The following is a 23,495-nucleotide window of genomic DNA, read 5'->3' as shown; positions in this document are numbered from 1 at the left end:
TAACAACGCATAGTGGGTAAGTATTGTAACTTCACGCCCTTCATGTATTTTAATGCTGAATCTATTGGCAAGGTACCAGATGATGTGGAATCTGTATGGGCAGAGCTGAGAAATACCAAGGGGCAGAAAACGTTAGTGGGAGTTGTGTACAGACCCCCAAACAGTAATGCTGAGGTTGGGGATGGCATTAAACGGGAAATTAGAGACACGTGCAATAAGGGCACAGCAGTTATCATGGGTGACTTTAACCTACATATAGATTGGGCTAACCAAATTAGTAACAATACTGTGGAGGAGGAATTCCTACAGTGTATACGGGATGGTTTCCTGGACCAATGTCGAGGAACCAACTAGAGATCAGCCCATCTTAGACTGGGTATTATGTAATGAGAAAGGATTAATTAACAATCTTGTTGTGCGAGGCCCCTTGGGGAGGAGCGATCATAATATGATTGAATTCTTCATTAAGATGGAGAGTGAAGTAGTTGACTCAGAGACTCGGGTCCTGAATTTAAATAAAGAAAACTACAATGGTATGAGGCACGAGTTGGCTAGGATGGATTGGGGAATGTTACTTAAAGGGTTGACAGTGGATAGGCGATGGCAAATATTTAAAGATCGCATGGTTGAACAACAGAATTTGTTCATCCCTGTTTGGCATAAAAATAAAACAAAAAAGGTGACTCAACCGTGGCTAACAAGGGAAATTAGGGATAGCATAAGATCCAAGGAGAGGACATCTAAGTTGGCCAGAAAAAGCAGTAAACCTGAGGATTGGGAGCAGTTTAGGATTCAGCAAACGAGGACAAAGGGATTAATTAAGAGGGGGAACATAGATTTTGAAAGTAAGCTTGCAGGGAACATAAAAACAGACTGTAAAAGCTTCTATAGATAAGTGAAGAGAAAGAGATTGGTGATGTCAAGCGTAGGTCCCTTGCAGTCAGAATCAGGGGAATTTATAATGGGGAACAAAGAAATGGCTGAACATTTAAATACATACTTTTGTTCTGTCTTCACAAAGGAGGACACAAATAATCTCCCAGAGATGTCGGGGAACATAGGGTCTAATGAGAGGGAGGAATTGAATGGAATCAGTATTTGTAAGGAAATGGTGTTCGGGAAATTGACGGGATTGAAGGCCGATAAATCCCCAGGTCCTGATAATCTACATCCTAGGGTACTTAAGGAAGTGGCCCTAGAAATAGTAGATGCATTGCTGGTAATCTTCCAAAATTCTATACTCTGGAACAGTTCCCATGGATTGGAGGATAGCTAATGTAACCCCACTATTTAGAAAAGGTGGTAGAGAGAAAATGGGGAATTATAGACCAGTAAGCCTGATATCGGTAGTGAGGAAAATGCTAGAGTCCATTATAAAAGATGTAATAGCAGAGCACTTGGAAAACTGTAACAGGATCAGACAAAGTCAACATGGATTTACAAAAGGTGAATCATGCTTGACTAATCTACTGGAATTTTTTGAGGATGTAACTGGTAGAATAGATAAGGGAGAACCAGTGGATGTGGTGTATTTGGGCTTTCAGAAGGCTTTCTATAAGGTCCCGCATAAAAGATTAGCATGCAAAGTTAAAGCACATGGGATTGGGGGTAAGGTACTGACTTGGATAGAGAACTGGTTGGCAGACAGGAAGCAAAGAGTTGGAATAAACGGGTCTTTTTCCGAGTGGCAGGCAGTGACTAGTAGGGTACCGCAGGGATCGGTGCTAGGACCCCAGCTATTCACAATATATATAAATGATCTAGACGAGGGAACTAGATGTAACATCTTCAAGTTTGCAGATGACACAAAGCTGGGAGGGCGTGTGTGCTGTGAGGAGGATGCAGAGAAACTCCAGTATGATTTGGACAGGTTGGGTGATTGGGCAGATGCATGGCAAATGCAGTATATTGTGGATAAATGCGAGGTTATCCACTTCGGTGGCAAAAACAGGAAGATAGATTATTATCTGAATGGCAATAGATTGGGAAAAGGGGAAGTGCAATGAGACCTGGGTGTCCTTGTGCACCAGTCACTGAAGGTAAGCATGCAGGTGCAGCAGGTGGTTAAGAAGGCAAATGGTATGTTGGCCTTCATAGCGAGAGGATTCAAGTACAGGAGCAAGAGCAAGGATGTTTTGCTGCAGTTGTACAGGGCCTTGGTGAGATCACACCTTGAGTATTGTGTGTAGTTTTGGTCGCCTTATCTGAGGAAGGATGTTCTTGCCATGGAGAGAGTGCAGCGAAGATTCACCAGACTGATACCTGGGATGGCAGGAATGACGTATGAGGAGAGATTGGGTTGATTCTTCTTCTTCTTAGGCAGTCCCTCGGAACTGAGGATGACTTGCTTCCACATTAAAAGTGAGTTCGCAGGTGACTGATTAGTCCAATGCGGGACGTACAGTCTCTGTCACAGGTGGGGCAGACGGTGGTTGAAGGGGCGGGTGGGTGGGGTGCTTGGGTTGACGTGCGCTCCTTGTGCTGCCTGTGCTTGGCTTCAGCTTGCTCCCGGTGAAGAGACTTGAGGTGTTCGGCGCCTTCCGGGATGCTTCTCCTCCACTTTGTGGGGTCTTGGGCCAGGGATTCCCAGGTGTCAGTGGGGATGTTACACTTTTTCAAGGAGGCTTTGAGGGTGTCCTTGAAGCATTTCCTCTGCCCACCTGGGGCTCTCTTGCCATGCCGGAGCTCCGAGTAGAGCGCTTGTCTTGGGAGTCTCATATCGGGCATGTGGACAATGTGACCCGTCCATCTGAGCTGATCGAGCATGGTCAAAGCTTCGATGCTGGTGATGTTGGCCTGAGCAAGAACATTGATGTTGGTGCGCCTATCCTGCCAATGGATTTGCAGGATCTTGCGGAGGCAGCGTTGGTGGTACCTCTCCGGTGCTTTGAGGTGCCTGCTGTACATGGTCCATGTCTCTGAGGCATACAGCAGGGCGGGTATCACTGCTGCTCTGTAGACCATGAGCTTAGTGCCGGGTTTGAGGTCCTGGTCTTCAAACACTCTCTTTCTCAGGCAACCGAAGGCTGCACTGGCACACTGAAGGCAGTGTTGGACTTCGTAGGTTATATTCGCTCGAGTTTAGAAGAATGAGAGGGGATGTCATTGAAACTTATAAAATTCTAACAGGACTAGATAGACTAGATGCAGGAAGGATGTTCCCGATGGCAGGGGAGTTCAGAACCAGGGGTCACAGTCTAAGTATAAGGTGTCAGCCATTTAGGACTCAGATGAGGAGGAATTTCTTCACCCAGAGAGTGGTGAACCTGTGGAATTCTCTTCCCTCCAGGCAGTTGAGGCCAATTCATTAACTATATTCAAGAAGGAGTTAGATATATTTCTTAAGACTAAAGAGATCAAGGGATATGGGGAGAAAGCAGGGACAGGGTACTGAATTTGGATGATCAGCCATGATCTCATTAAATGGCGGAACAGTCTTGAGGGGCCGAATGACCTACTCCTGCTCCTATCTTCTATGTTTCTATGTTTCTATGTAGCGAAGCTTATGAAGGAGAAGGGTAACTTCAGGAATTTTGCGTTTTACTGTGCATGTGCGGACGCCAGAAGTTGCTGTCTGATTTACTCCGTAGTAACGGTGAGCGCTGATAGCCTCAACGTTATTCCTATCGTAAAATCCAGGCCTATGCAGTTATGTTGGCAGTGAAGATCACCACTTTCCTCAACTTTCGTGCCACTTTGCCAAGTATTACTCCATTAAAAAAAAGGCTTTTACATTCAATACTTCTCGTTTTCAGGTCATGGGAAAGTGATGCCTATGCACTGGCTCCCCGCACATACACTTCTAAAACTAACTCCTTTATCCCTAATTTTGTACGTCCATAATTGTTCCTTCTAGATAAGGGAACTGGTTTTAGCAGGGAGCGGTGCACAGACATTGTTTTTCCATGACCTGAACTACAGTAGTGCCAAATATAAAAACCACCTTAGGTATCTGGGCCTAGAAATTCAGTTGCGTGCGCCAGCCGTTAGCGCCTTAGGAGGAGTAGATCTCGAGCGCTAGGCACTTAGCGGCCGGGCGCAGGGTGATCTGCGCGTACGCCCAACTTCAGTAGACATTTAGCGCCGGCGCAAAGTGTTTGCGCGCGCTCAGCTGCGCGCGCAGATTATGACGTCATTTCCTCGTGCAACGCCCTTTGTGCGCCCCAATCCGGAACTTCAGTCATGCCCGCCCAATGTGGGCGTGGCGCTCCTAAGAACTGTGAACTGGAACGCAGCAGAGGCCATGCGGGCCTCGGGGTGCGCTAATTAAAGGGCACTTACCCTGAACTATAAAGGCCAGCCATTTTGCAGCAATCACTCTTGTGCAACGGATTTCTGGACAGAGACCAAGGAAGAGAGCTTACTGCTTTGGCCCAACATAGGAGAGGTATTTTTGGCTTCAGGCCAGAGCTTGGCAATTTGCCTTCATTGTGAGGTCATTGTTTGCCAGTATATTATGGGGGCTGCATGGGGTGCCAACCCTCAGTTTCAGCATTATGTGCGAAGGGCTCGCAGACGCTGTGTGAGAGGGGCAGCCCTGGCTAGACGCAGAGGGGGCAACAGGCGTCGGCAACCTAGGCCTTACCCACTCAGGAAATACCGCCAGCAGGTGTCCTATCTCACCATGCCTGCCGCGCAGTGTGTTAGGAGGCTGCGCTTCAGAAGGGAGGCGGTTGCAGAGATCTGCCAGCTGCTTCACAGAGATCTGCGTCCACAGCTGAGGTGCAGGACGTCTCTGTCGGTGGAAGTGAAGGTCACGGTGGCTCTGAACTTCTATGCAAGCGGCTCCTTCCAAGCCGCTGTTGGGGACATTGCTAACATATCCCAGTTCGCCGTGCATTGCTGCATCCGCCAGGTGACCAATGCCCTTTTCAGAAGGAGACACCAATTCATCTCCTTCCCCATGACCCTGGAGAAGCAGCAGCAGCGTGCAGTGGGATTTGCGAGAACAGCGGGCTTCCCCATGGTGCAGGGCGCCATTGACTGCACGCATGTGGCTTTGCGGGCACCTATCCACAATGCCGAGGATTACCGCAACCGGAAGGGCTACCATTCCCTCAATGTACAGCTGGTGTGTGACCACAGGCAGCGCATCCTAGCTGTCAATGCCCGCTTTCCAGGCAGCAGCCACGATGCATTTATCCTGCGACAGACTACTGTGGCTGACATGTTCCAGGCACAGCCTCCCCCAAGAGGATGGCTTATCGGGGACAAAGGCTATCCTTTGTGTACCTGGCTCATGACCCCGCTCCGCGCGCCCAGGACCCCTGCTGAGGAGGCATACAACGAAAGCCATCAAGCCACTAGGAACATCATAGAACAAACGATTGGCGTCCTCAAGCAACGGTTCCGCTGCCTGGATCGTTCCGGAGGATCTCTGCAGTATTCGCCGGAGAGAGTCTCCCAGGTCGTGGTCGTCTGCTGCATGCTGCACAACCTGGCTATCCGCAGGACTCAGGCACTGCCACCTCACGCTGGAGCACCACCTCAGGAGGAGGAGCAGGAGGAGCATGAGGAGGAGGAGGAGGAGGAGGAGGAGTACCAGCCCAGGAGGGAGGCACAAGGTCCAAGGGCCGCCCGTCGGCGGCTTATTGAACGTCACTTCTAGGCCCCCTGTCAGGGAACGGCTTGTGGCAATGAAGGGACCTGAATGCAGCCGCTCCGCAAGCCCTCAGCCAGTTATGGCAACAACCACTTCAAACATCAAACATGGACAAGCTGAATAAATAAAATGCTTTATTGAACAAACTCAGGGCCCTTCCCACATGAAATCCAAAAACAGACAACACCCCCAAAAAACAGTCACACACATGACTCACTCCCACAACCTGGGGAGGAATAACTAAACATTTCCACAAAAATGGCCTTCATGCTCGGCCTTACAAAAACAACCATCCCCATAAACAAAACAACCATCCCCATATAAAAACAACCATCCCCATAAACAAAACAACCATCCCCATAAACAAAACAACCATCCCCATATAAAAACACATTTGCCCACACCCTCTACTTTGTGGCCCGCGAGGGCGATTCCTTGACCAGCCTTTTGCGGCCCCTGGCCGCCCTGCTGCTCCTCCTCAAAGTGTGCCCAGTGGCTGCTGCAAGGCTGGGGGAAGGCTCCTGAGGGGCACATGGCGTGACGGCAGATGCCCTTGGGGGTCGGCCTAGACGAGCTCTGGCCCTCGAGGGGCCGGCTGGTGACTGCTGCAGCTGTGGCTGGGCAGCAGCAGTCTCTCCAGCAGCTCGTCGCAGCTCCACTGGGGGAGTGGCAGTGGCGGCTGCAGGAATGGGGGCAAGCTGGCTGATGGCAGGTGCTCGCTGCTCGCCTGAGACACTGGCACTCGCCCGGGCCAGCACTGCAGCATGCGCAGCAATCTGCTGAAGGACAGACCGCTGTGCTGCTGCAGCGCGGCGGGTGCCCTGGCGATGCCTGGCTGACACAGCGAGTGTGGCAGCAGTGAGTGCCCGTACTGCCCTGGTCTGTGCCCGCATCAGACCAGCCAGTGACTGCACGGCACCACTGATCACCTGGCGACTCGCGGACTGCTCTGCCCCGAAATCGGACCGACTCGCGGACTGTTCTGCCCCGAATTCTGCCCGACTCGCGGACTGTTCTGCCCCGAATTCTGCCCGACTCGCGGACTGTTCTGCCCCGAATTTGGCCCGACTCGCGGCCTGTGCTGCTTCGAATTGCTCGAAACTCCTGGCCTGTGAGGCGCCGAAATCGGCCAATGAGCCAGGGACTCGATGGCCTCAGGCAACCGTGCCACAACCCCCATGAACTCGGTGTGCCGGCGATCCGAGTCCATGGACATTTGATCGAGGAGGCGCACCTCCTTGGCGAGGACCGTCTCTGGACTGGAGGCCGGACTCTCCCTCTGGGGAGAAGGCCGCTGAGCTGGCCGACCCTTCCCGCGTTGCTGGATGCCACTGGGCCCAGCAACTACACTCCCCTGCGACCCTTGCCCCCTCGGGGAAGAAGGCCGCCGAGCTGGCCGACCCTTCCCGCGTTGCTGCACGCCACTGGGCACAGGAGCTACACTCCCCTGCGACACTTCCCCCTGGCTGTTCTCCAGGGAAGACGTGTCCCCTCCATTGGCATCCCCTGGCGCGGCTGAGGGTTCCCCTGATGGGCCGCCTTGCTCTTCCTCTTCCTCCTCCTCCTCCTCCTCCTCTTCCGAGGGGCTGTCACTGGCAGCTTCAGGGACCTCCTCCTCACCATCTGAAAGCAGGAAGGCACAAGAGTAGCTTTAGAGTGAGGAGAGGGCGTCAGCGAGGGAGGCATGAGTGGTGGCATTCAGCGCATTGGTCGGACAGTGGCAAAGGATGTAGATCTGAAGCGCAAGTGGGACGAGAGAGGTCCAAAAGGTGATGTCCTTACCATTGGTGCCCAGAACAGGGTCGGCATCTCCAGATGCAACGGGGCCAATCACCCAGGCACCCATGAGGCTACCCACGCGCTCTTCAAGGTCACTCAGCTGCTGGATCTGGGGACCGCCTCCCCCGGTCACAGTCCGGCTCTTCTGATTGTGTGCCAGCTTGGCCTGCAAGAGAAAGGACGGCCTCTAAGTACAGTGTGGTGCCCAGATCTTGTGTGCACTGCCTCCCATGGTCGAATAGCTTGGCCAGTGTGGTGCCGTGATCTTGTGTGCACTGCCTCCCATGGTCGAATAGCTTGGCCAGTGTGGTGCCCTGATCTTGTGTGCACTGCCTCCCATGGTCGAATAGCTTGGCCAGTGTGGTGCCGTGATCTTGTGTGCACTGCCTCCCATGGTCGAATAGCTTGGCCAGTGTGGTGCCCTGATCTTGTGTGCACTGCCTCCCATGGTCGAATAGCTTGGCCAGTGTGTAAAGTGCAGAATGTGCAATTGATCTTCATGCCAGTCCCATAGCTGCTGGATGAGGGCTGGCCATTAGGGCTTTTAGGTCCCTTTGCCCATAATGTGAGGTGCACATGCAAGGATGAGGAGGACACTGGAAAGGGGACTCACCCTGACAATCCTTGTGAGGTCATTGAACTTTTTCCGGCATTGGACACCAGTCCTGGGGACCTCGCTGTTGGATGTGACCCTGTGGGCGACCTCCCTCCAGGCTTTCCTGCAGACGCTGGTGGCAGGCTTCTTGCCACTGTCCGGGAACAAGAGTTTGCGTCTCCTCTCCAAAGCCCTAACCAGCACCCTCAAATCATGGCCAGTGAAGCGCTGCGCTCGTTCACGGGCCTTCTGCATCTTTCCCGGCGCTATTTCTGTTCAGCAGCAGTGTTTAGGCCTAGCTGGAGGGCTGCAGTGTCCAGGGCGTGGCAGCAGACGAACTCGACCCTTCCCCCTTTAAGAGCTGGCCGGCGCCAGGGTGTCTGCTGTCAATCAAGAAATGACCGCACCTGCGCTGCGCCCGGCCTCGGCGGTTTAGCTCAGCACCGCCGGCTTTGCACCTAAAGATAGTTGTGTAACGCCAGTTTTAGCGCTCGAGCAAACTCTTAGGGCGAAGCTACTGAATATCGGCGAAGTGGCCTCGACTTTGCGCCGGGCGCAAACTTTACCGGCCGCCCGACTTTTCCGCCCCAAAAGTGGCTATACTGAATTTCTAGGCCCTGAAGTCTAATATCACCACATACCCTGGTGTATACCTCTCAGCAGGAGCCAGTAGTCACTGTCGGCAGGGAGACAGATGCAGACTTTCTGATTGCAGTAAGGCCAAGATGGAATTGAAACATAAAGATAAAAATGTTGAAACTGAGGTGTTGGGGGACTGGGGACCAATGTAGATTGGTGAGCAAAGGGGTGGTAGGCAAAAAGGACTTTGTGCGGGATAGGATACAGGCATTCCCAAATAAATTCACCATTTGTTCAAATAACAGTAGTACCTTCATTCCTGGGGTTCTCCCATGTGCTACCATTTAAACTTTGCCTGTAAACATAAGTCCAGTGTGGATTGAGACAGGTGTTTTGAATCATGGAAATTCTCTCTTGCTCCAGATTTGTTCTTCCATGATAGCATGCGTAATGTAAATTGTGTTTGCAATCTATTACTTTGCCACATTCTTGCTAATATTTCTTTGCATCAGGACCATTTATTTTTGCAGGTAGGGGAAATATTTCTGGGTCTGCGTCCAGGCACCCTGGATCTGCTCAGTACTGCAGATATCACAGAATTGGGCAGGTCCCTTTACAGGTGTGTGCTCCAACCCACCTGATTTTTTTGATATTCCCTGTGCCACGTGATCCAGTGAACCTGGGCACAGACACAGGGAAAGCTCCCTTGTATATAATTTACAACTACCATTTTCCTTCATGTATATATGCTCCTACATTGCCTACATAGCAACAGTGGCTATGCTCCAAAAAATATTTATTGGTTGTGAAGCATTTTGGGATGTCCTAAGGAGTTGAAAGGGGCTATATAAATGTAAGTACTTTCTTTACTTTCCAGTGAGATTCATAGTGGGAGAAATTGGGTACATTTGTGCCTCCCGTTATCGCCTCTGGGGGACGATAATGGGGCGCTAACCACTTACCGCCTGGGTGTGGCAAGAATATTGCTTCCCGCTAAATTTGGCGGGAGGTTTGCGGTGGCGGTATGGCGTAGCGCCCCGATCACCTTCGCCCGGAGATCGTGATGTCATCGTCGTGCGCATCGCCCCGGTAGCGGCCCGGACCCGAACTTCGGTTTCGTTCCCTGCAGCATCGCTGGGCGACAACACCGGCAGCTGCAGGAGGCGTTCATTGGGAGGCCGGGCGCTTTGGGGGTGATACTTAAAGGCAAGGTGGCCGAGGTAGGAAAAAAATAATCAAATGCTTGTTTTCTGTTTTTTTTCCTTTTTTCCCCAGCGCGCGATCGGCCCGGCACTCTGCTGCAGTGCATTGGGCTGATCAGGCCAGATCACGGCTGCCGTCGGGGACAAGGTAAGTTTTTTCCTTGCAGAGCCTGCAGCAATGGCCCTTCCCTTTAAGGGAGGGATGGAGCTTTTCAACGTGGCAGCGCTGCTCACCTACCGCCCCGCCTGCTGCCCATTGTGCTCCAGGAAGGAAGTGGAGTGCTTGACTTAGCGCCCCACTTCCTTCCTGGAGCGCAAAACCGAATTTTTAAAAAGTTGAGAAACATTAGCACCTGCCGCTAATTTTTTCAACTTTTAAAAGTTAGCAACCCAAACGGGGATATAATGAATTTCTCCCCCATACTTTTTGCTTCTTCAATTTAGTTGCGCACCTTCTTTTGAACCTCTCGCCGTGTCCTCCAAGCCATCGAGGATGATTGATTTTTGTCCACTGCTACAGTTTGTGCCTTCTTATATATGATGGGGAGAAGGGGGTCTATCCTGTCCCACCAAAAGTGTTCTGACATTCCTACACACCATGATGGTGTTTACCAGCAGTTGCAGAGCTATGTCACTGCAATTGCACATTATAGCTTTCTAAGATTTTTTTTTGAAATTTATAAAGATCAAATGATTCATTATCCACTTCAGAAATGTGAAAAGATCATTAATGCAAGTACATTGCGATTGGATCATACTTGCTCATTGTCACTGATGAAATACCAGTTCTCACAGTCACTATTTAGGAATGACCTGTGCTCCTGGTTTAAAAACATGCTTTTCACCTTTATTTTTGACCAAGGGAATGTTTGCACCCCCATCAGTGTTGGCTTTTGGTGAAGTATTTCCAAACATTTATGAATATTTTATTTTATCAGGTTTAGTCAGATTGCAAGGAGGTGAAAATCAACGCGAAGGTAGAGTTGAAGTTTACGTGAACGGAGTATGGGGAGTGATATGTAACAAGAACTGGGACAATCGGGATGCATCAGTTGTTTGTCGACATCTTGGATATGGGTAGGTTTTTGAAATTTGAAATTTTTTGCATTTGAATTTTTTTGAGTACAATCCCAGAGAGCTGTAAAATTTCCTTGCTAGCTCAACTAGGAAAAGTACTTACAGAATGGACAAAAGTCACTTTGCACTGCATAGATTGAGACAGCTACCATTTAAAGTGCTGTACAAAATGGAAGATTCATATTTATCTTTGTAAGCTTTTCCTTTTTGTCCCATACTTATACTGTTTTACTCAGGTTTTTCTGCTCATTTTTCTCTTCTCTTCTCCCTCCCTCTGCTGAAGATGCTGGACCAGGTGGTGATAATATTCCATGGGCTCTGTCAGCCCTCCAGTATTTCATCAAACTGACTATCCTTCATGTTTGAGTCCAGGTAGTGAGTGTTGGCTGACTGTTCAAACATGGAAAGTGTCCACTCACCGGTACTTTCCAGCAAGGCACAATGGATAGTGACCAGGAGTGGTCTACCTAGCTGATCTTTCCTACCCATGCCTCATGAAAACAGAGGCCAATTGTAGAACCCCATACAGCAGCCCCCACTGAGATGAGTTAAGTCAACACAGACCAAGGATCGATACTCAGCCTACTTTGGTCTGTATGGCTCAGCACTACCTGGGTGGGGCCTTTGCCCCCAAGCCATTGGGGGAAGCATCTGCTTTTGTCAGCTGGGTGAGTGGGAGCTCAGATCACTGACAGCTCCAAGAATGGAATCAGTGCTGCTTCTTAATCAACCTGCCATCAGACAGGAACACACCCTCCTCCAGTCCGCTTGCTCTCCCTACCCTGGATGAGCCAACTAAAATTGATGCAGCTGGCCATTCAGGACAAGCCCAGGTGTGAACGTCAGATGAAGCTGCGCTTACCTGTACCCTTTGACAACAGCAGAACGGTTCATTCTGAAACTTAGCTTGGCAAACTGTCTGAAACAATTTATTTCCTAACTAGATCCATCTCAAGAGTAGACCTTGTTCTGATTATAGGTTAGAAACATTATCAGTACGAACTAGTAATAGAATTTTTTTTTAATGAATTTCTCCCTCCTTCCCACCCACCTGCAGCGGTTGCATTTACCCCCTCTTGTCACTGTTCTGTGCTAATATTACTTGTAGGCTCTGATTTCAATCATGGGAAAATTTATTTTAAAAAGGTGTTCTATTATTCCCATTCTCTGTGCACATTATCAAACGGCATTTGCGCACAGTGGGGTAAATTTGTGTCTTCACCGCTTGCCCATTATAGAACCAGTCTGATTATCATTCCATTGATGGTAGGACAGTCAGATGGGTTCTATAATGAGCGGGCGATCTGCTCTGTCATATTGCCAGTTTGCCACCCATGCGGTGAAGGCAAAAAATTACTCCAGTGTCTGATGTGCACAAGTGTACAATTTCAATTAAAGGGACAACACTAGTACTTTCACAGAGCTGTTACCAGTGTTATAGCAGCTCCACTTAATCCACTTACATGAATTAGATTTGAGCTCAGATTACAGGTCTGGATCTTTCAATACAAACAGGATACTCGTCAAGAGACCAAAGTGCCGGTGATGGCAGCAGTCAGAGAGCTAAGCAAATTGTTAGTCTGCCCAAAATATGAAGCCAGTTCTGGGCTGTGGATTAATATTTTTATCAAACATAGATGAACCTGTCAGCAATGCATTTACTTTTGTAACAGTAAGAGTCATTAGGAAATTGCAATGTTTTCTCCTATATAAAGCCTGAATGTAACATAACTGGAATGAACTCCGCTTCTAGCACACTCAGTCTTTGGTCAATAAGATTACAAAAAAACCATAAATATATGATTGTGAATCATCTGTTGCCATTTATTTTCTAATAGATGCGTTAACAGGAAGTTGAAATTCAGTTACTATATAACATCACCGAGACCATAATTCTATTTATATAGCTGTTATGAAGGGTAAAAACTTAATCGAGGATCCAGATAACTTGAGTAAGATAGAGCTTACCCCATTTCACACATTTGTGTAAATAATAGATGGACTTGTAGATTTGTATAACAACAACAACAGCAACCTGCATTTATATAGTGCCTTTAACGTAGTAAAATGTCCCAAGGCGCTTGAATGTGTAATTAGGGATGGGCAATAAATGCTGGCCTTGCCAGCGACACCCACATCCTATGAACAAATAAAAATATATATATATTTGTGTAATCAAAGTAACTAAGTATTCTCTTCTCTTCTTAGGCAGTCCCTTGGAACCGAGGATGACTTGCCTCCACACTAAAAATGAGTTCTCAGGTGACTGATGAGTCCAATGCGGGACCTACAGTCTCTGTCACAGGTGGGGCAGACGGTGGTTGAAGGGGCGGGTGGGTGGGGTGCTTGGGTTGACGTGCACTCCTTTCGCTGTTTGCACTTGGCTTCCAGTTCCTCCCGGCGAAGAGACTTGAGGTGTTCGGCGCCTTCCCGGATGCTTCTCCTCCACTTTGTGCACTCTAGGGCCAGGAATTCTCATGTGTCAGTGGGGATGTTGCACTTTTTCAAGGAGGCTTTGAGGGTGTCCTTGAAGCGTTTCCTCTGCCCACCTGGGGCTCTCTTGCCGTGCATTCAATTGCAATTATCCCATGATGTAACCAATGGATCAATCTGTCTCCTGCACAGAATATTTTAAAAATTGTCAGTCAGGCAGAATAGGCAAGTAGAGGGATGGAGGGGGCAATAGCATGCTGTTAATGCTGTTATTCAGTTATTAGATATATTAAATGATATTCATTTGGTCATCACTCTGAAGTAATTATTTATCCTCTGTTCCTAAACCTCTCGGTTAGCAGCTATGCGTTACATGCATTTTATTTTGAGATTGGCACGAACAGTAAGAAATAAGCTTGTGCAACTTCTGTGAGTCAGTGTTCAAACTTGTTCTGCTGTCAACACAAGCTTGAGTGATGTACAACAGATCTCTTTGAGGAAGCACTCACCAAAACAACAGTATTTCAGATTGGAGAATAGATGTGCTTTCCACAAATAGTGTAATAATCAATGATATGATCTCTGTCTTTCTGATAGTGGTGATGAGGGACCATGCTTACAAAAAAAGTGTCCTGCATTTTCATATTTGAACTATTAACACAGTCGGGGTGTCATGGCACTGAGCCAATGATCAATCTCACAGAGCAAGAATGCTCCCATGTCTGAGGCTTACTTCATTCAGATCCTGGTCTGGGGCCTGTCAAATTGGGAGATGCTGAGCAGAGGCTGTGGTTTCCTAGCAGAGTGAAGGGAGTGTCATGCCTAGTAGATCTTTGATTCTTCCTGATGGCCAGTTACTAGGGACATTGGCGGTGACCTGGGATCAAGCCCTATGCCTGTCTGCTTGGTTACAGGCTTTAGGATAGGTGCACAAAGGGAACGACGATACAAGAGGCAAGGGGAAGACTTACCCAAATACCTTCATAAAAATATACTGGGCGGAACGTCATGTGGGGGTCACACACGCAGTGAGCAACTTAGCAGAGCTTTGCTCACAATTTTCCGTCTGTTGACTTTAATGGGCAGAAAATTCCAGGCAATCGAAGAAATAACTTTTTTTCCTGTCTTCAGAATGTCCCAACATGCTTCACAGCCAATGAAGTACTGTCATTACTGTTGTAATGTAATCAACCCATAATTGTTCAATAAACCGCCCAGAGTGCAAAGTCCCACTGGTGGTGCAGGGCCTTGGAAAGTTCTGCCCACTGTTTGTGCGTACATTGAGGTAGGAGAAAAAATTCAGCCAGGATTTCTGTTCCTGATTATTATCCAGCAACACTGGCTGGAAAGTGCTAATATTTGGACATTGGATGAGAATAGGTTGGGATTGGCTGTGAGGCCTTCTCTGGCTGAATAGCTTGCCTAGAGTTACATGTGAAGAATAACCATTGAGGAGAGGTACCAGAGGGTTGCCAGCACCTGGGGAATTGTACACCAGCATGAATTAGCACTTTCAGAAATGAAGGAGAAATTATAAAATAAAAATAAAAATGTGAGAGTCATTGGGGGTAAGCTTGACTTGGACAATAATATAAAATGCGCGATATCAGCTCAGTCACTCATTAAACACCTCTCCATGAAAATGAAAATCAGGAGAGGTGTTTAACATATGGCTGAGCTGATATCATGTGTTTTACACTCTTATTTAAAGTCCAAATTACTCCCATTAACTGTAACTATGAGCGGAGGCTACTTTTTACATCTGGTGAATGAAAAAGAGTAGGAGGATCCTATTTCTTAACTTGTGCTCCTTCCTGTTGGTGCCAGATCTCTGCTTTTGTAGTTCTAGCACATCCTTATGTGTTTAGGGGTGTGCTATTTTCAAACTTACTTTTCTTTCTAATTACTTAAAAAAATATGCATTACTATGGTTCCCAAATTAAGAAGGTGATTACCTGGAGGTAAGTTCTAATTCTGGTTTAGTTTGAAACAGAAGGCCATCGCATGGCTCATTTAAACAAGATGGCACTTTTAATGCCCATTAATTTCCAATCCTAGTCACTATATTTTCCTCAACGGTCAAATGTAATCAATGAGCAAATATCTCATTCTTAGCATGATTTAGTTAACTCCACTTTGTACAACCCATCAAATCACACATCACTTGAATATCTATTCATTGTGTAGAGGATTTTTCTCTAATTTAATGCTAAATATTATTTAAAAACGGTGACTGCAGTTTTCAAGTTGCAGCAGCAAGCTGTTGAATCAAGAGTTATAGAGGAAAAACATATATTGTGCCTAAAGCTGCTGCAGCAATTGTTTAACACCGTTTCTTAAAACTAGTCAGCATTTGTTTTATTATGTCCTTGAACTGACATTTTTGTTTAAGGATGGAAAACTTTGTTATAGCATCAGGCGATTTGAGAAGAAGATGGCAAAAAATGTAGCTCCAAGTATAGAAAGTGTGAGTAACACCAGTATAACTGAATAATTAATTGAAGAAAAGAAGTCTAAGAGACAGACATTAACCTTGAAAAGTAATCTGGCTTTATAAAACTCTCCAATTCTGGAAAGGCATGTGTTATCCTATACGATACACCCTTGCAATGAAATGTCCAGTCTGACAAACATTCAAATGAATAAACGTTATGCCTATCAGATTTCAGTCATTGGGAAGAGATCAGTAGAATTCCTTGGGCATGCAATCCTACATGTATAATATAAAATAATTTTTTTAAATTAGTGAAGCTTTTACACCCATTTTACACAGGGGGTAGAGGAATAAGTGCAGTAATTTATTGTTTGTTGATTCCACATGCTAGAGATTACTACTAGCTGGTAGTAATTAGTAAACAATATGAAAGCTAATGGTTAGCATTTCTGTCCAAGGTTATACGTGATGAACTGCCTTCTTGCTGTCTTCAGTTCTTTGCAGACATTTTGGCAAGCTAGTACCCATCCTATGCTTGAGATTGAAATTGAGATGGAAATAGGTACAGTGAAGTGTCAAAGACAATTTTAAAATAGAATTAACGCACATCTTCATATAAAGCTTACAATGGAAGATTCCACTGCCTGCATCCTCCCAAAAAACCTTTAGAAATCAATCCAAAACAATGTAAAGAATGCAAAACAAAAAACAATTCACTTCAAGAAAGTATTCATAAAAAATCAAAGAACACCCAAGGATTAGCCAAGGTGATAATGTCTGTCATTAAATTGAAGAAAACGTCCATCAAAGAACTGTCAACACCTACCTCAGGAGCAGTAATCACATTGATTAGTCTCAAGAGAACCTGTACAAAATAGCTCCCACCAACTAATTTAGGGTCAATGAGCCAGAACGTATTTACAATAATATTATGTACCACAAGGATAACAAAGACAGTGCAGATATGGGATGCCGTTCTTGATGAGGGATGTGGAGCAATATTATACATCAGAAACAACTTCTCCATCATATGTGAAAGAGTTTCATTCAAACCCAGCATAAGGCTGACAAATTGAGAAATTGATCCAAATGTAACATTTGAGTTTCTACACAGCACTGAAGATGGGAATTACTGGTAGTGATTTTAGCAGATAAACACATCTGGGTATGACATTCCACTATCTAGTATTTTAGCGGTGGCATTAATCCATTTAAAAGAGATTACTATAACTTGTGTTAAAATAGTCAACAGAGGAATGTCATAGGAGCACATATAACTGCTAATTGTACAAGCCTGTAAATTTTTAGAGATTTTTTTTGGGAAGTACTATTGCCCAAGTAAATGTTCAGATATTTTTGTATTTATTGGAAATTAATTACTAACTAGCACTAAATCTTTATGCAGAATACCTGTGGTGAAATAGATAAATTTGTGGACATGCAAAAAGCCCTCAATTATAACTAAGGGCTGGATTTTTCCAACCTCGGTGGGTCCGTGGTGGGCGATGTCCGTGGTGTGTGGGGACCTCGCATCTGCCTCGATCCCAGCCTCCAACAAGATTTTACGTCAATAGGACTTCTCAAGCCCACCCTGCGGGGTACCCGGCCAATTAATAGGAAGTGGGTCTGATGGCGTCATTTGATGACGCATCATCAGATGGTTTCCTTAAAAGGGCCATGTCCAAATTGATTTTGACAGTTGTGCTGTCAGTGTTCTATAGCATTGAAGTGCTGCAAACACTGACAAGCACTGCACAAAGGTGCATGGCTGCACCCAGCCTATCCCATGACTCCCTCCATATGCTTATGGAGGGAGTCACAGCACGCAGGGAGGTTCTCTTCCCTTCCAATCAGCAGAAGACACCTCCCCAGGAGACCAATGCAGCCTGGTTGCACATTGCACAGGAGGGCATAAGCAGGGATGTCGTCAGGAGGACCAGGCTGCAGTGGCGCAAACCTTTCAATGATCTCAGTAGATCACGAAACGCTACTGCCAAGCCACACTCAACCTCATCCTGCTGTGCCACTCATCACATCCCCATCACTCTGCCTTCCCTACCCTACTCCTGCACATCCTTACTCACACCAACTTACCTTGCACCTCCACCCATCCCTCGCTATCTACTTTATCACTTCTCCATCTCACTAGCCTCCCCTCACACTCACTCTCATCCTACTGCAAGCATACCAACTAACAATACACAAGAGTAGGCACATGGGTAGTTTAGCCAATGTTTATGTAAAGTTTCTGGTAATGTGCTGTCGAACATTGAAATCTTTATTTTGAACACTTTGCATTCTTGGACAGATTTGTGTGCACCTTTGGAAGTGGCTCAGTGAGTTGTAGTGAATGGTGCTGCACAATGATTCCCCCCGCTCCCCCCAATCGTGGTGATTGTGAAAGGAATGGCTTGGACATTGTAGGGATGCTTTATGGTGTTGGTGTGGGGTGGTGCCAACCTAGTGCATCATGTGGCAGCCAGAGTGTACAGTGTTAAGTGAAGCAAATCTGGACATGGTGAGGCCATCGCTGGCGTCCCGGGCAGCAATGTGCATGGGTGATGATGCCCTGTGTTCAGTGCAGCATCAGTTGATTGCGGTGAAGGTTGGTGTGGATGTTGGTGCTGCTGGTGTGCCTGGTGATGCTGGTGTTGGGGCTGATCATGTTGGGATTCTGAGGACCAAGGAAAGATTTTTTCAAGGGCACTGATGCTGATGGAATAGATGGCAGGTGAAGTTGAGATGACAGAAGTAATCTGTCAGTGTTGAGATAGGTTGTTCCAAGGAGGTGACAGTGGATAGCAAGATTACTCCAAACACTTCAAAAGTGCATGAAGCTCAAAAGTGGGTTCCAAATCATTAATGCACAAGCTTCTAAGATTGGGAAGTGAACAGCTGTGAAATGATAGGTTTTATACCACTTTTGCAGCTTTCACCTATTCACAGCAATCCAGTCATTGAGAACCCGACACACTTGCCTGACGTGATAGCTGCTCTCCGGGAACCTCTTTGAAAACCTTGTAAAATGGTAAGTACATGGGAAAATGGTTCTTAATTACCTTGTAATAACCTTTTAACTATCTAAATTGGCTGACCTGCCGCTTGGTGTCGGGTCCGTTCAAGGATGACAGACCCGACACTTGGGAAACTGACAAAGAGGCGGGTTTACAGCGGGATACCAGCCCGCTGTCAATCTTTGTGATTTTGACAGCGGACCCACCTCCAACCCTGCACTCTGAGCGCTGGAAAAACTCAGCCCTAAGTATGCATTATAACCTAAAGATATTGGCCCAGAATTTGCAGTGAGAATAACGGCAAGGCTAACAGCGCTGTGAGAAAGATACAGTTAGACATGTTATTTTGTTGAAATCAAGCAAGATGATTCACTGATGTGGGGAAGCATAGTGTGTTCATTATTTTTGTATTTTTATGCAAAAACAAGTTTCACCGATTGAGCTAAGTGAATCTTAATCACAACAATTGTTATGTATGTTCATTCATTGTGAAATAAACAAGCTTCATGTCTCTTATCATGCCTCATCTCAATAAGTGTTTGCTTTGAAGAGATTTTTAAAAATTCATTTATGGGATGTGAGCATTGCTGGCAAAGCCAGCATTTATTGCCCATCCCTAATTGCCCTTGAGAAGGTGGTAGTGAGCCGCCTTCTTGAGCCACTGCAGTCCATGTGGTGAAGGTACTTGAAGAAGTGCACATGCTAAATACATGAATATTGGGTTCAGTCATATTGTCCTATGTCCTAGGGGGAGTGTTTGCTGGTGCTGTTGGGGAGGGTTTAAACTAAAATGGCAGGGGTTTGGGAACCTGTGCAGGGAGACAGAGGATAGGGAAGCAAGGATAGAAGCAAAAGACAGGAAGGAGGAAAGCAAAAGTGGAAGGCAGAGAAATCAAGGGTGTAAATCAAACAAGGCCACAGCAAATAATAATTCTAAAAAGACTAAGGGGGAGAAATTCAGTTGGTTGCGCTACCCATTAGCGCCTTAAGAGGGCGATAAGTAGGGGGCGAGCCAGCTAGCGCCCGGGTGCGGTGAGACCTGTGCCTTTTGCGAAGTTGAGCGGACATTTAGCGGCGGCGCTAAACCGCAACGCCCGCTCAGCTGCGCACGCAGATCCTGACGTCATTTCATGGTGCAACGCCCTTGGGGTGCCCCGAACCAGAAATTCAGTGGCGCCCCCCCTCCTTTCTGCCTGTCGCTCCCAGCAACTGGTTGACTGGAACGGTTCCGAGTCGCTGTGGGGCTGGGGGGGCGCTATTTAAAGGGGGCTCTTCCTGGCTTCTTTGTGGTAGCCATTTTTGGACCATTCCTTCTGAGAGAGAGAGAGAGATTTGCAGAGAGACAAAGGGAGAGAGCTTTCTGCATTGAGTCAGTGCTCGCTGAGGTACTTTTGGCTTCTGACCAGAACTTTGTAGTTGGTTTGCTTTTTCACCGGCATAACCTTGAGTGGCCACATACTATGGGGGCTGCAATGGGTGGGAACATTGGGCTTCTCCATTACATTGAGAGGGCACAGAGACGCAGAGAGGGAGTGCCAATCATGGCCAGACGGAGGAGGGCCAACAGGCGTCGGCACACGAGACCTTACCCTCCCAGGGTTTTCCGCCAACAGTTCTCATACCTCAATATGTCTGAGGAGCAGTGTTTTTGGAGGCTGCGATTCAGCAAGCAGGTGGTCACTGAGCTCTGCCACCTGCTTCAGCCAGATCTGCAGCCTCAATTGAGGAGCAGGACCTCTCTGTCGATGGCAGTGAAGGTCACAGTGGCTCTCAACTTCTATGCCACCGGCTCCTTTCAATCCGCTACTGGGGACATTGCCAATGTCTCCCAGTTTGCGGTGCATTGCTGCATCTGTCAAGTCACGAATGCCCTCTTTAAAAGGAGACGTCAGTACATCTCCTTCCCCATGACCCCGGACAAGCAGCAAGAGTACGCAATGGGATTTGCAAGAATAGCGGGCTTCCCCATGGTCCAGGGTGCCATTGACTGCACGCATGTGGCTTTGCGGGCGCCGCAAGAGAATGCCGAGGATTACCGCCACTGGAAGGGGTTCCATTCGTTGAACGTCCAGTTGGCCTGTGACCACAGACAGCAGATAGTCGCTGTCAATGCCCGCTTTCCAGGCAGCAGCCACGACACCTTCATCCTGCGCCAGACTTCTGTGGCAGACCTTTTCGAGGCCCCGGTTCACCCAGGAGGCTGGCTTCTCGGGGACAAGGGCTATCCTCTGTGCACCTGGCTGATGACCCCGCTCCGTGCGCCCAGCACCCCTGCTGAAGAATGGTACAATGAGAGCCATCAAGCTACCAGGAACATCGTTGAGCACATAGTCGGCGTGCTCAAGCAACGGTTCCGCTGTCTGGACCATTCCGGAGGAGCCCTTCAGTACCCACCTGAGCGAGTCTCCCATTTTGTTGTTGTGTGCTGCATGCTGCATAACCTGGCAATCCTCAGGACTCAGCCACTGCCACCAGACATTGGAGCACCAGCAGAGCAGGAGGCGGAGGAGGAGGAGGAGGAGCAGCAGCACCAAGACGGGAGGGAGGCACAAAGTGCAAGGGCCGTCCGTCAGTGGCTTATAGCAAGTCGGTTCTAGGCCCCCTCTGAGGGAATGGCTTCTGCCATTCAAAGAACATGAATGGAACCGTGCCGCAACCCCTAATCCGGTCAAGGCAACAAATAGTTCAAAGAGCAAACATGCACATTCTGAATAAAGACACTTCTTTATTTAACAAACTGTGTGCCCTTCCCACATGACAAAGTAATAGAGAGAAACTCCAAAAAAAGCAGTCAGTCACATAACTGGCTTTCACAACCTGGAGACAATGACCAAAACAGTAACAAAAATATGACTACGATCCTCGGCCTTCAATAAAACATTTAACAGCATTTGGACACATCTCCTACTTTTTGCCCTTCGAGGGTGATCTGCTTCGCTTGCGAGATTCGCCCCTTCCCACCCTGCAGCTCCTCCGCAATGGGACCCCAGTGGCTGCAGCAAGGCTGGGGGAAGGCTGCTGAGTGTCAGAAACTGAGACTGCAGATGCCCTTGAGGGACAGCCTGGACCAGCTCTGGGCCTGGAGGGCCCGGCTGCTGACTGCTCCAACTCTGCATGGGCGGCAGCAGTCTGTCGTACAGGTGGTGGCAGCTGCAGTGGAGAAGTGACAGTGTTGGAAGCAGGAATGCTGTCATCCTGAGAGAGGACAGCAACTCCCTGTTCAGATGAGACACTGGCACTCCCACAGGGCAGCACTGCAGCATGCGGAGCAATCTGCTTAAGCACAGACTGCTGGCCTGCTGCGGCACGGTGAGGGCCCCGGCGATTTGTGCCCGATCCAGCGAGGGTGGCAGCAGTCAGTGCTCATGTGGCCTCAATCTGCATCTGCATGAGACCAGCCACTGACTGCATTGTAGCACTAAGCAATTGCGTGGCAGCTGTCTGTGCTGCGCCGAAGTCCTGGAGACTCCTTGCCTGTGCTGCGCCGACGTCCTGGACAATCCTTGCCTGTGCTGCGCCGAAGTCCTGGAGACTCCTTGCCTGTGGTGCGCTGAAGTCCTGCACACTCCTTGCTAGTGACTCAATGGAATCTGGCATCCTTGCCACTGCAGCCATGAGCTCGGTGTGCCTGTGCTCTGCCTGGGCACTCATTTCAGTGAGGAGCCGCACCTCTTTTGCGCTCACTGTGGCAGGACTTGAGGCCAGACTCTCCCTCCGGGGAGAAGGCGGCCGAGCTTCCCTACCCCCCTCGCGTTGCTGTAGCCCGCTGGGCCCCGGAGCTTCACCCTCCTCAGACCATTCCCCCCTGCTCCCCTCCAGGGAAGACATGTCGCCATTATGGCCATGGGCTGCCTCGGCTGAGGGTGGCACTGATGGTCCAGCTTCCTCCTCGTTGTCGCCTTCAGAGTCACTCACAGTGCCAGCTTGAGGGCCCGCCTCCTCACCTGGCGAATCAGCATCTGAAAGCAGGGAGGTACAAGAGTGGCTTTAGCGTGAGGACAGGGTGGCAGCGAGGGAGGCATGAGTGCTGCAATGTACTGTATTGGTTCGATAGTGGCAAAGGATGCTGGTGTGAGGCACAAGTGGAAGGAGAGAGGTCAATAAGGTGATGACCTTACCATTGCTGTTCATAACGGGGTTGGCATCACCAGTGGTGACGGGGCCAATCATCTGGCCTGCCATAATCTGCTGGACTCGCTGCTCCAGATCGGTGAGGGCTTGAAGGTGAGGCCGGCCTCCCCCGGTCCGTTGCTGCTGCCTCCTGTTATGCGCCAGCTTGCCCTGCAAGAGAAAGGACGGGCTCTGAGTACAGTGTGAAGCCCTGATCTTGGCTGCACTGCCTCCCATGGTCGAATAGCCCTTACAGTGTGAAGCCCTGATCTTGGCTGCACTGCCTCCCATGGTGGAATAGCCCTTACAGTGTGAAGCCCTGATCTTGGCTGCACTGCCTCCCATGGTCGAATAGCCCTTACAGCGTGTAAAGTGCTGAATGTGCGTGTGAGTTTCCTGAAAGGGCCATAGGTGTTGGATAAGGGCTGGGCATTGGGGCTTCCAGGACCCTTTGGCCATAAAGTGAGGTCGCCATGCAGGGATGAAGAGAATTCTGAAAAGGGCACTCACCCTGACGATCCGAGTGAGGTCGTTGAACTTCTTCCTGCATTGCACAGGGGTCCTAGGCACCATGCTGCTGGAGGTCACACTGTGAGCCACCTCCCTCCAAGCTTTGCGATAGTCGTTGGGCAGTGGCCTCCTGCCACTGTCCGGGAACAGGATAGATCGC

At 48.4% G+C, this 23,495-nt stretch overlaps 1 protein-coding gene across 1 annotated transcript in view; it reads left to right on the top strand.

Moving 5' to 3' along the window:
* prss12 (serine protease 12) overlaps window positions 1–23,495 on the top strand; it is a 275,680-nt gene that overhangs the window by 14,775 nt on the left and 237,410 nt on the right. Inside the window, exon 2 of the mRNA XM_085962770.1 lies at window positions 10,696–10,834. Within this exon, the coding sequence (XP_085818896.1) occupies window positions 10,696–10,834 (139 nt within the window). The remainder of the gene's footprint in view (window positions 1–10,695; window positions 10,835–23,495) is intronic.

The sequence above is a fragment of the Somniosus microcephalus genome, chromosome 2 (assembly GCF_052327205.1).
Source record: "Somniosus microcephalus isolate GS21.2 chromosome 2, FLI_Smic_1.0, whole genome shotgun sequence".
Taxonomy (NCBI): Eukaryota; Metazoa; Chordata; class Chondrichthyes; order Squaliformes; family Somniosidae; genus Somniosus; species Somniosus microcephalus.
Note: the sequence above shows the minus strand (reverse complement) of the source record. Positions and strands in the feature narration are given on the sequence as shown.